We start from the raw sequence: 14,121 nt of genomic DNA on the forward strand, positions 1-14,121 counted from the left end.
CAGTACTTTCAAAGCAGGAGGCATGGGTTTCATCCCAAGTTGGGGAACTAAGATCTCACATAATGTGCAGGTCAAAAAATTAGGTCAAACTAAAAATATATGTATTTTGTGGTTTCATAAAACCTCATTTATTGTCTTTATAAAGAAAATAGAAGTAACAGCAATATATATATATTAAATTTATATATATGAATATATATGTATATTTATATATAAATTTAATGACTATGAGCAAGAGAAAGTGGTAGCATTATAAAAAACATCCAGTCCAGGAGCTCCTTTTATTTTTTCCAGTCCCAAGTTGTACTCACGTTCTGACAGAACATTTGTATCATCCTGCCACAGAAAGAACCACAACCAGAGGAGGTGTTGATTGAGGAAAAAAAGAGCCTATGAGGGTAAGTGGGAGAAGAAAGCTACAGATAGCAATGTGCCACATGACTAGATGTGGAGAGGAAGTGTTTCGTAACTGCATATTCTCTCCTAGACTTGATAGGTGTATAGGTATATATATTAATCAGTCCCTTTTCTCTCCTTTCTCACCCCCCCTCTATCTAATATAAAGCAGTTAACCCTGTAATTTGGCATTTAAGTCACAGAAGAGCAATTGTTGTACCTGAGCTGGGAGGAACTATTCTGGGAGGTTAAGTGACATATGGGAGGTGGTGTCTTTTTCAGGGGCTAGTGAGTCTGTCCCTAGTTGTGTAAGGGACAGTTGCATCACATTAGGGATAATGTGATGTTATGTCTTTTGGGGGAAGTTCTAACCTGGGGTAAAGGGATGGGTTCTGCTGTCTATGTTCAGCTCGGCGTCGTCACCGTGCTGTCCTCTGAAATACAGAGGAGAAGGCAGGAACCATGTGTCTTGCAATCTCCTTTCCTGTGGGGTTCCGGCTAGCGCTTGTCCACAAGTAGTTCTCAGGTACGATATGGACAAGGCAAAGCCATTCTCCAGAAACTGTTGCTGTCAAGGTGTGTAGGCAGCTTCGCTTCTCCATGAACCAAGAACCATCTGCCTCACAGCCGCAGCCTGAGATGTCACAGCCTCCCAGAGACTTAAGAATGTCAGCAGTTACCTGGCCTGGCTTGCCTAACCTTTTTTCTTCCTGCTTTTGCAAAGCTTGTGTAAGACTCTCATTTCTTTCCTTTTTGCGGCTAATATTTCATTGTATATAGGTACTACATCTCCCTTATCTGTTCCTCTGTTGATGGACATTTCGGTTGCTTCCATGTCCTGGCTATTGTAAATAGTGCTGCAGTGAACTTTGGGGTGCATGCATCTATTTGAATTATGGTTTTCTCTGGCTATATGCCCAGGAGTGGGATTGCTGGGTCATACCAGCGTTCTGTTTTGGGTTTTTGTAAAGCAACTATACTTCAATAAAAATTTCAAAAAGACTCTCACTTCTATCTGAAATCCTTAACTTCAGATTAAGATTTTAATAAACAGCCCAGAAATTCAAGGAAGAGTGTTTTTTGGTTTTTGTTTTGTTTTTTGTTTTTCCCTGATGAATCCCCATGACAATGCTGAATGTCCTGGCACGGGGGCTGAGTGTGGTCATGTGTCTCTCATACCACCTGGCAACACCTGGAACTTTTCAACACTCTGCCCAGCAGTGTTTGTTGCAGCGACTTCTGTCTGAGTGCCAAGGGAGATGTGGTCAGCGGGAGAACAAGATGGCAGTCTGGACTGTCTCAACGTAGCAGCTGTGTGGTCTGGTGACAGGCAAGGGTCACCCTGGGGTCCTTGCTGTTGATTATAATGGTTGGGTGACTTTGGCAGGTGACCTGGGTTGACAGTGCCAGAATCTACATAGAGGCGGCTCAGAATCTGGTCGGCCAGATGCCCTAAGAGTGGGTCCCTCTGGCTATTCTAGAAACCTTCCTAGAGGTAGGAATGTTGCCCAGCTTTGGCCTCAGGTAGTCCCATTGGGTTCACTGGGATGGCTGGCCCAGCATCTGTGGCAGGAATCTCTGGCACCGAGTCAGGGTTCTGTGAAGGTGGCCAAGCGCACGGACTCTGGAGGTCCACTGGTGACAGTCGAATCCTGCCGCACCACTTACCAACAGCGTGACCTAGGGCGATCTCTAGACCTTAGTTTCTTCATCTGTATAATGGGGCTATTAACAGTATTTACCCCATGGGATCTTAATCCATGTAAAATGCTTAGAACAGTATCTTTCTCATAGTAAGTGCTATGTGAGAATAAGCACTGTTACAACGACACTGAGGAAAGACAGGTGAGCGTGGTGATGGAGGCTTCAGACAAGTGGGGTCAGTGATGCCGAGGGCAGCACCCCCAGGTCCAGGCTGCTGTGGACTTATGCTAGACTCCTGTGGAGAGTGATGAGGCTGCAAGTGGACAATAAGAGTGAGGTTTTCACTAAAACACTGGGCAATGGCAGTGCCCTAGCAGATCGGGGATGTGGGGAGGCAGTCTCCTCCTTGTCATAGAACACAGCCTGGCGGGGCAGCAGGAGTCAGCAGAGAGGTGACAGAGCCTGGCAGGGGGACATGTGCTCGGGAGCTGACTGGGCTTGCTCTGGGCTGCATGCCAGGCACTCTTGAGATCGCCCAAAATAGCTGAGGGGGTACTTTGCAAGGGATGTGAGAGTCTTAAGACCTGGATTATATTTACATCAGATACCAGTCCCTTGGGTGGAAAGAGGTCTGGTGACAGATAGACTTGGTTTGAATCCCACCTCTGCTACTTACTAAACTGTAAATACATGGAGAGCAGAGGGCATCTTTTTCATTATGGAGCAGACAGAAGGATTCAGTCCATGCATGAATGAATTCGATATCCTGGAACCTCAGCTTCCCCATCTGTAGGATGACGAGAGTGTGAAAACCACTAGAGGTGATGTAAGGAATACATTAGACAGTTGCCCACAGGCACCTAAAGTTCTTCATGAATATGCATTACTTCTTTTTTTAATAGTAAATATTCAGTGTCTTGCTTAAATAGAAACACCATATATTTGTTGACTAGAACTGATTAATACTCTTTTGGTCAAGAAAGCAGTACATTCTACACACACCAGAGACTACATCCTTTAAGAGATCTTATGTTTTTCCCAGTTTTATCAGTGCTGTCTTTTTTTGATTATTTATTTATTTGGCTGTGTCCACTCTTAGCTGTGGCATGTGGGATGTTTAGTTGCAGCATATGAGGTCTAGTTCCCTGACCAGAGATTTAACCTGGGCCTTCTGCCTTGGGAGTGCAGAGTCCTAGCAACTGGACCACCAGGGAAGTCCCTTGATCAGTGTTTTTAATTGTCACTTATGACTCAATCCTTTCTGATGAAAATCAAAATATAGCTACTAGCTACTGGGGCACACTGTTGAATTTTAGGAGAGTAAAAGATTGGAGATAGGTTACTCAATGATTGAAACAGATTATGACTTGACTTGGAAAAGCTATGCTACAGGGGAAAAAATTGATCTGACCCAATAATTCAAAAGATGTGAACACTACAAATTATTATTAGGCTTTCTCTTTCTATGCACACTTAATGTGCTTTCTGACCAAACCTGTGAAGGCACGCTTGGAATAATGGAGTTAATACGTGTTTTTGGGCCCATGGCAGGTCCTCTGAATGATCAGTGGGGAAGGGCCTGTTTCATGTCTTGTCCTCTTTGTCCATCTTGATGTCTCCCCATCAATCCTCCATGTTGTGGCACTGGAAGTCAGGTATCGAAATGTATTAAGTCTGACCTTAAGTTTAAATCCATCATCAAATCATCTTGCTCTAGTTTGCAAGTGTATCCCTTTCTTTCCTATGCTGCAAGATGCTGGGGTTTGCTATTGCCATTTTCTTCAGAATTAGAATAGTCTTCGGTTGGCTTCTGGGGGTGGGAATAATATTCTGGATGATTAAAACTGCCTGCTATTTAACTGTCAGATAGGATGGGTATGCTGAGTGTTTTTGAAGGAGAACAAAGCAAGTATCAAATGTACTGCTACCACCTTAATATAACTTATTATATATAACACTTTATTGAATCAAAGTGTTTCTTTTTTACAACTATTTTATAAGGCATGGTGTATAGTTAAGAGTAAAATCACTGCTTGGAAAGTTTCTTCATTTCTGACATCCTTCAGTTCTGTTTCAAGATCAGAGAGAACTTCCCACTCTGCAGAAGGTATTATTTATTGTTGTGGGATAAATTTTCTCTAAGAACAAGCCATGGCTGCTTAACGCAAGCAGTACGGAGCACAGCAACCAAATGGCTTGAATAACAAAACATATCAAAATGTGAATCACCACTGTCAGATGCGAGCTTTTAAGAACTTTAATTGATATAATTATCATTAGTATGCAATAGGTCTTACAACAAATGTAGATACAATGACATCAAATAGCAAAGAAGTTGCACGTCTTTCCATCTTTAAATGGTGTGGGCTTACCCCAAGAAAGCAATCTGGCACTGGTCTCTTGGTTAGCACTATTACCAATATCACCTAGCACTTAAAAATCCAAGTTGAAATGGTACATTCATTTGCCAAAAGAGGTAAAAGGCAAAGAAGGTGAATCAACGTGCAAATTAGCATCTGGCCCAGTCGCAAAATTCATTTCCCAGATGCGAAGGATTGAACCATGCACCCCTGCAAGCAAGACAAAGGGCAAACAGATGATGGTAAACCCAAATCAACTCCACAGAGAACTCAGAAGACTTTGGGATGGTAAAGGCCAGGTCCACGCTGTTAGCGCTCAGATATCCACACGTGTTACCCTAACTCAACAGTCTGTGAGACCTGCGTCCTGGGCCATCCTTTCATTCAGGGATGGAAACCCTCCTTTGTGGTCCCAGGAAGTCAGGCAGGAGCACTGGGGCATAGCTCAGAGCTCTAAGAGCTGTCTGTATGTAGCTATTATACAGGTGTCATTTTACACATTTTAGTAAAAACAACACACCAAACAAGAAACCAAGATCACTTATACATCTATGTAATACTTAAAATGTCTATAAATATTTTTCTCCAGAAACTGAAAACACTGTAGACATGACTTCATTAATCCTCACAGCAGATTTGTGAGGTAGCATGGGGTGAGGTCCATAGGACACCATCACGCCCGCCTAAGAAATGAAGACACAGACGTCCAGGGAGGGCCAGAGCCTTCATCAGGGCCACAAGAAAACAAGGTTGAAGCCCATTCTGTCAGCGTTTGTAACCTGTATTCTAGAAGGGGCTTCTTCTAGTGTTAGTGACATTCTCTCTAACACTTTCTGACTAGTCCAGTGCCTGGATGGTGTGTAGTTGTTTTGGACCCACTGGAGTCATTTCCCTTATGTAGACCTGAACAGACTCGCTCCCTGAGATAAAGGACGTCACTTATTGGCATATGTTGTGTGCGTGTGTGTGTTGAATGCAGTTGTTAACATTTTTGGCCAACTCAAAAACAGAAAAATGCACTTGGCAAAATAAGGTTCAACCCATAGGTATTTTCTACTAGCATAACAAGGACTTCCCGAGGGTTTAGGGGAAGCTGTCACCTTGCAGAATGCATGTGCTGCAGGTCCAGAGCCCTCTCTTTATCATAAAGATCCTGAAGTTCATAAGAGCAACCAACCTATCAAAGGCTCTTGGACAACAGCAACCTTGGTGAGGAAAGCTGCTTGCTGACCCAGTGATTTATAATTGGTCAGGATTCCCTGGGAAGAGGCTGGTCCCTCTCACCTAAGTGTTTTTGACTGAAGCAACATCCAGAAGACCACCTCTCCAAAGGGGCTTCATAAACATTTTGTCAACATATCCGTGTCCGAGTGAAGAGAAAATATATGGAAAGTCCTTTGTTTTTGTTGAAGTGTCCTTTGCCAAACCGAAAGCCTATGGGGGTAAGGCTATGGGAAGGAAAGAGGGACAGTTATTCAGGCCAAGCATTGCTAAAAGGGGGCATCCTCGGTCATTCCTGGCCACTTTTCTGAGAAAGTCCACTTTTTAAAAATTTTCAAAATCAGAGATATGAGAATTCCTGGAAGCCTACTTCTCATTCCCTCCTCCTGTTATAAAATACTTATCTAGGGGTTGCTCACTCTCCTTTGGTACCTAGGGAGTTTAGGATTAATTTCTTTCAGAGCCAGGGGTTGGCAGGCTGTGGAAAGTAGCACAGGTCTAATGTTTCTGACACCAGAGAGGTTTAGAACTGCCTGGCAGTGGCCGTTTCCATGTCGGTACTTCATTAGGTCACAGCAAGTGACAGGATGAGTCCAAGGTCAAGTTTCTGGAAACTAAACAGAGTCATGGCAGCAGGTCCAAGTTTAGAAATAAAAAAATGCAGTTTCACTTTCTGTATGATAGCGTCGGACAAGAGAACACATTTTGAAACAGAACTTAATGTATATTTTGTACGCCATGAAATCAGACATAAGATGACAGTTGCTATCACCAGGTGTTTCAGGAGGACAGGGTTAGAGCCATGAAATAAAGCTATCTAGAAAACACAGAGGAATAAAAAGGCAATCATGCGCAAAAACAGCTCATCAAACTAAATACTTTAAACACAATGCCAACAAACTAAATACTTTTCAGATAAAAAGTTAACGAATCATTTCATTTAGTTAAAAGTAAAAACTATCACTAACCTGGAACGTCTTGCTTTGTCACAATGGGCATCACAATAAATTAGGGTTTCTCACACTTGGCACTAGTGACATTTGCGGCCAGATAACTCCCAGTTAGGGTGGGCTATCTTCTACATTGTGGGATATTCAGCACATCCATGGCCTCTACCCATGGCCTCTAGCACCCCTAAGGGGTGACACTCAAAAATTATACCAGGCATTTTCAAATGTTCCCAGTGGGGCAGTGGGATGCAATTACCTGCTGTTGAGAACATGGCCGGAAATGGATGACCACAAAGACAATCAGTTCTTTCTCAAAATTCGTGACACAGGATTTTAAAACTGTGTACCCAGGGGTGTTCATCTATTAAATGGCAGAATTAGTAAGGTAAGCGTTTGGGGAAAATAAATGGATTAATCATGGTGTCCATTTCCTATGGAAAAGGCTCACTGAGTAATTGCAGAAAAACTAGTGCCTTTAAAAAATTAAAAAAAAAAAAAAAAAGTTTACAGCCATTATCCAACAGACAGTAAGGCAGTGAACCAGTTGCTTTGTGGGTAGAAAGCAAGGATTCTACAGGTTCCTCCATGCAGCAGATGCTTCTGACAGTCACTGGGGGCTGATCCTACCTTCCTTAATGAGGTATTCAATGCATGTTGCCCCACTTCCCTCCCGCCCTCCTCCATGACCCCCCACCCTACACTCACTCCACACGCCTCTCTCTTTCTCTCCTACAACTAAACTCATTGCACAGCCTTCTTCTGTGGAACCGCAACTCCACCGAAAGCTTGCGGGCTGGGGTCCCAGCTGCAGTTGGCTAGATAACCGGGCATCCTTAGCAGACACAGATGGCCTGGAGGGGGGGCCGAGGGGCTGGCACGCTGAGATCCGACAGCAGTCTGCTACTCTGTAGTAGTACTCGGCCGGCTGGTCCCCTCCAGGGCACCTTCTTGCTTCCTCTCTCCCTAATTAGACAGCTAAGAAGCTGGCCTCCAGCTTGCAGAGCCAAGCAGGTATCCGATCAGACACAACCAGATAAACCAAGATTAAAAAGGAATCTGAGAAACCCCTGCTTCCTTACCTGTAGGGCAAACTCCTCCCCACCCTCATGGAGATTTAATGTAACTTCATAAAGAAAAGTTTAAGAAATACCACACACAGAAAGTTCCCCTAAAATTAACCCCTGATGACACAACTTGATCCATCCCTCTTCCTGGTTCTTCTCTCGGTGGGACCCCCGCTAGGTACAGACGTCACCACCGTGGCGTCCAGCCTGGACGGCTCAGGGTTGGCCCAGGTCCGCTGCATATCAGACTCCACTCACTTTTAAATAATTTTGTTTTTTTGTTTTTTTGGTACCAGAAAGGAGAAGTTGCAGCAGCCAGAGGAGAGGGAGGAAAAAAAACAAAACAACCAAACCAACAAAACAGGATTGTCGCTCAAGGCGCCTCAGGTACTTGTTATTAATTCTACTGGATAAGCACTGATAAATAAAGACAGTTATTCCTCATCCCGGGCACGTTCTTTCGTTAGGAGTCGTCATACAGAGGGTTGTTGTAGTTTCCCCAGGACCCGTAGTCATGGTCGTCCAAGAGCCTTCCGTAGGAAGAATGCCTGGTGGGAAGAAGAGGCTGTGGTTAGTTGGAGAAGTTGCCCATGATGTGGACAGCCCCGTGCCCTGGGGCCTGAAGGGGAAGGGAAGATGTGATTCTTCACAGGACAAACTCTTGGTAGCAGACCCACCAAGCAGGGAGGCCCCAATCTGCAAACTCCCTGTAAGTTATGACCGATCCACTGGGAGCCCTATGGGCGCCTTCTGTTGAGATCTGCTGGATCCTTCTCTCTCCTTGACCTCTGGTGCTGGAGAAGGAAGAGGCTTCATTTCCATGGCTAGTTAATAAGAAGTAAGGGGAAAGCAAAGGTTGCATTCCTGGCATTTTAGCTTAGGTTCTGGACTTCATTTTCCCTGAAATGATAATGACAGAACCATACCCACTGATACTCTCATCACCCCCTGAACTTCATATAATGTTTTATCATCATCTACAGAGTTTTTCTATGTTCCATGGTCATGTGAGCCTCAAAATAAAGCCATGGGCCAGTATTGCTTATCCTTACTTCTTCAATGAGGAGAATAGGGCTCGGAGATGTTAACAGACACACCCAAAGTCACCCAACTGAGCTATGAGTTGAGCCCCCACCTCTGGGATCTGAACCCAGTGCTCTGAGCTCAGCTTCTTAGAGTTTGATTAGCACCTGAGTTCAATGGTAATATGCACTTATAAGGCTTTGCTGGGTCATTCCGGGAACCTGTTCCACAATTAATATTGTTTCTAGAAGAAACTGAAATCAGATTGTTATCATGCTTCCATTTAAAACCATTGAGCAGCCCCTCACCCCACAGAGAGTAAAAGCCGAAGTCACCACGATAGTTTGCAAAGCCCTCCAGGGTCTGGCTCCTGATATTACCTCTCCGAGCATATCAGCTACTAAGCCAGTGCCTCTTGCTCTTTCTGCTCATGCCTGACACACCTTTTTCAGGGCCTTTGCACTTACTGTTCCCTCATCTTGGAACATTTTTCCTCCAGATCTCCACACAGTTCTTTTCATTTTCTTCAAGTCTGCACAAATTTCACCTTCTCAAGGAGGCCTTCCTTAGAAAATCTATTTAAACTTGTAACTCCCATCCCACAGCACTCCCTGCTTAATTTTACTCATAGTACTCATCACCTTCTAACATACCATATAATTTACTTATTTTTACTGTTATTGCCTCTCTCCTCTAATTAGACTTCATGTATGGATTATTTGCCTGATTTATTTGTTCTTAGCTGTAATTCCAGCACCTAAAAGAGTAAAGCCTCAATAAATAGTAAGTCCTCAATAAATGCTTATGGAAGAAATAGTGATTGGAAAAAAAAATATCCTGAAAATTCAATCTGTTCACAAGATGGGAGCTTCTTGGAAAGGATTATGTCATTTTAAGGCTAAAACTAATGACAGGACTGAGAGAATATTACAAAATGAGACCCTGGTGCTTCTGAGATTCAGGCTAGCTTGTGAATTTTTACACCTTGCCACTGGAAATCAGGAATGCTATATATATAGTACAGACAAACATACCCCCCTAATTTCTGTCTCACCTAAATATGAAAATTAAACAAAATGAAAATACAACCCAAGAGGCACAAAAAGCATTTGTTATATACTTCTCTCTGTTGCTAAAATAACTGCTGCACTCTTCTAAACTTACTTATATCTGTCAGGTATTTGAGAAGAGATGATCTTGAAAAGAACCAGATTCTTGATGTGTTGGCTTCAGTCTCTTAGCTTTCAAGATTCTGATTTCTGTCCTGAAGGCTGCCTCAGTAGACCCAGTCTATATACCTGAAAACTTCCACAGTGTACTTTGTTTTTAAAGGTGCACGAAGGAAAGAGGTCACAAATAACACACCACTGATCTATTGATTGGCAGGAATAGGGGAGGTTAGTGTAGAACACTCCAGCCACACTTAAGTCCTCCAACTCCAATCAAAGCCTTTAACTGGATGGTTGAGAAATGGAAGCTATGGGATGAATAAGTAAAAACCTAGGGATTACAAGACTGGGGCGTCCTGACTCTTTGTGCTCTCAAGGACAGTAGCCTGCCTACCTGACTCCTCTGTCCATGGGATTTCCCAGGCAAGAATACTGGAGTGGTTGCCATTTCCTCCTCCAGGGGATCTTCCTGACCCAGGGATTCAGCCAGCATCTCCTACATTGGCAGGTGGGTTCTTTACCACTGAGTCACCAGGGAAGCCCTTATAAGATTGGAGCTGGGCCTAAATTTCAGCATGATTTACTGTGGCAAGCCTGGCCAACAAGGACCCAACAAACACATTCTCTTATTGATAGAATTCTCCTGCCTCACCTTTGCATGGTAATTTAACTTCTCACAGCATTTTTATATCTATCATGTAATTTTATTCTCATAAAATATCAGTTGAACCTGTAGATGTACATCCTAGACTATAACTTTAACCCCATATTTCTTCATCTACAAAATGGAGAAACAAAAAAAAATTGCATTAGAATTTTTGGATGGATTAAATGAGGTAATGCATATAAAAGACCTGGCACATAGTAAAGGCACAATAAATGTTGACCAACATTGTTTTTCAATTTTTATTATAATGAAACATATAGGAACTCATGGTAGATCTGCAAAGAATAAAAGAGTTTACTAAGTGAAAATTGAACCTCCTTCACTTTCACCAGGAACTCCTGAAACTATGCCCCAGGCATGATTATAAAACCAGCTTCTTATATTATCATTCAACAAAATTATTACCATGCTGGAGTCAGGTTAGAGGATTAAAAAATCTTCTGGGCATCAGGTCTTACTGCTTGTGGTTATTGCAGGCAAGACTATTTGATCAGAGCTATACCTGAATCTCTTGTGTTGTTAAGAGATGTCTACTATTACTACTATTACTAACACACACACATACACACACAAGTAAAATAAAGGAAAAAGATGGAGCTTTCATTTCTCTTTGTCTTCTCATTTGAATGAACTGCGAGTTGAACAAATTACTGATAAATGAGGAAAGCAATGTAAGAGATAGAGATAAAATGTATTTGGGAATGTACTGAACCCGTGGTAGTGTAGTTGCTCAGTCGTGTCCAACTCTTGCGACTCCATGGACTGTAGCCTGTCAGGTTCCTCTGTCCATGGGACTCTCCAGACAAGAATACTGGAGTGGGTATCTATGCCCTTCTCTAGGGGATCTTCCTGACCCATGGATCAAACCCAGGTCTCCTGCATTGCAGACAGATACTCTACCCTCTGAGCCAGCAGAGAAGCCCCACCGAACCCAAAGGGCATGTTTTATTATGAGCCTAAACAAGAATTGGGTGAGCTGGAATTCAAGCCAGATTTGGGTAAATCCTGTAATGCTGCAGAAAGAGGAAGACAAACACATCATTTTGTGTGTGTGTATGTGTGTGCGCATATGTGTGTGTGTGTTTGTGTGTGTGTACATGTCTGTGAGATAAGTAGAGAATCATTAATGATCACTTTCAACTAGCTCTCCAGGTCAGAACTTCTTAAATCATGGCATGTTTTAGATGGAAATGGGGGACTTTTCAAGATTGGCATTTGTGGAGCCTGAAGTGGTGAAAAATCTCCCACTCCCACAATTAGGAAGATGGGGCTTAGCTCCAGGGATCTGAAAGACGGTTGCTATGATGTCATGGGGAGGGCTGCTACTAAAACTAAGGTCAGCTGGCTCTGTACTGCAAGGCGGCTGATCTAATTTCAATCTGAAGAGCCCTCTGTATGAATGACATCATCGTCAGGTCAAGGCACTTTTGTTTACTCCATTGCTTCATAAAGACCGGCAGGCAGCCAGCACAATAAAGGTTTCCATTTGCTGTGCACTGGCTCCCCTAGATGGTAAACCTCCCGGGGGGCAGATTATGACTTACTTTGCTTCTAATTTTCTGAATGTCTGATATGTTGCTCTTAACACAATGATACTTTTATAAATACTTGATGATCACTGCTTAGATCCAGTGTAGCATATGAACAGGACACAGAGAAAATACACTGTTTCCTTGGTCAATACCAGCAGGGATTAGTATGTGCCCAGTCACTTAGTCGCATCCAACTCTGCAACCCCGTGGACTGTAGCCCGCCAGGCTCTTCTGTCCATGGAATTTTCCTGGCAAGAATACTAGAGTGGGTTGTCATTTCCTCCTCCAGGGGATCTTCCCGACCCACATTTCCCGTGTCTCCTGCATTGCAGGCGGATTCTTTATTATTGGGATTAGGATGGCCTGTAGCCATCCGCACATATATGGAATCTAGAAAAATGGTCCTGATGAACCTATTTTAGCAGGGCAGGAATAGAGACTTTAGCAGATGCAGACATAGACACTTGTAGACACAGAAGTAGGGTGTGGAGAGGAGAGGGGGTGTTGAACTGAGACAGTAGAATTGACATATACACTATCGTGTGTAAAGCAGAAAGCTAGTGGGAAGCAACTATATAGGAAAGGGAGCTCAGGTCGGTGCTCTGTGATGATTTGAGGATGAGATGGGGGGAGGGTGAGAGGGAGGCTCAAGAGGAAGGGGATGTATGTATACATATAGCTGATTCACTTTGTTGAGCAGCAGAAATCAACACAACATTGTAAAGCAATTATACTTTCTTTCCAAAGAAAAAAAAAGGAACATAGAGGGCCAAAGCCACAGTTTTGACCTTAAAGATTAGAAGAGGAAAGAAAATTAGAATTTCTCCTATGCAATGACATGGCTTTAAAGCATTCAGCATGAGCTCATAGCCCCTGTAAATCAGTGACACTATGCTTATTGTCACTGTTGTTCTACTGTATCAGATGGTTTAGTTAGCTAACAACAGAACCCAAGGGGACAAAATGGGATATGATTTATGTGAAGCCCTTGCCTCATTGATTTCTTCTCAAGTGGTTTTGCTCTAACAAAGCAGCAGTCCCCACTCCCTCTCCCCCCGCCCCAATTGATCAATGATGCCTTCTTGGTGACAATTGGTAAATGCAGTGGTGACGCTTGTGGTTTGAAGCCTTTTCCACAACTGTGAAAACGTACCTATTTTAAGATAGCTATAGCATCAATACTTAATAGAACTCAGTGGTCTTTGAAAATGAATGAGGTGTTTACTGTTTGTCGAGACAAACATATTTTAGAAAACACCTCCTCCTTTATAAGGGTCAACTCCAGGTCTCCATCAGGTCTACAACTTGGCTTATTACTATTCCTCCTAAGGTCCTCTTGTCCCTAGTTAAGTGTATCTTTCCATTCAATCATTGGGGCTTATTACATGCTAAAAAGGAGAGTTATAAATATGAATAAGATATGGCTTAGTGCTGGGAAAACATAACTGAACTTGCAGCTCATTAGTCATTAGCCATTAAGCCTTAGACTCGCATCATCCATTAGCAAAGCCAGTTTTGTGTAGCTGTCACTGTCTCCTTTGTTTATGTCTGTGGCTTTTTTTTTTTTTTTTCTGATTCTCATTTCCCTGCCTGGCTTCTTTCACTTATTCATCGGAAAGTTACCATTGATCAGGCCTTATTCTGGGGCCTTATTCCAGGCTATTCTAGTGAACTAAGAGACAGAAATTTCTGTCCTAAGGGAGCTTACATTCCAGTGGGAGCATCCCTTAGAAGAAATGAAGCAACTCTCATGGTTAACAACAGAGTCCAAAATGCAGTACTTGGGTATAATCTCAAAAATGACAGAATGATCTTGGTTCCTTTCCAAGGCAAACCATTCAAAATCACAGTAATCCAAGTCTTTGTCCCAATCACTGATGGTGAAGAAGCTGAAGTTGACCAGTTCTATGAAGACCTACAAAACCTTCTAGAACTAACACCAAAAATGATGTCCTTTTCATCATAGGGGATTGGAATGCAAAAGTAGGAAGTCAGGAGATACCTGGAATAACGGGAAAGTTTGACCTTGCAGTACAGAATGAAGCAGGGCAAAGGCTAACAGAGATTCATCAAGATAACATGCTGGGCATAGAAA

The 14,121-nt window shown here is 42.9% G+C and overlaps 1 protein-coding gene across 1 annotated transcript in view; it reads right to left on the minus strand.

Annotated features, from left to right (window-relative positions):
- Positions 1-4,279: 4,279 nt before the first annotated feature.
- PARM1 (prostate androgen-regulated mucin-like protein 1) overlaps positions 4,280-14,121 on the minus strand; it is a 123,582-nt gene continuing 113,740 nt past the window's right edge. The window contains exon 4 of the mRNA XM_043906472.1: positions 4,280-8,183. Within this exon, the coding sequence (XP_043762407.1) occupies positions 8,099-8,183 (85 nt within the window). The 3' untranslated portion in view covers positions 4,280-8,098. The remainder of the gene's footprint in view (positions 8,184-14,121) is intronic.

Source organism: Cervus elaphus, chromosome 6 (assembly GCF_910594005.1).
Source record: "Cervus elaphus chromosome 6, mCerEla1.1, whole genome shotgun sequence".
NCBI lineage: Eukaryota > Metazoa > Chordata > Mammalia > Artiodactyla > Cervidae > Cervus > Cervus elaphus.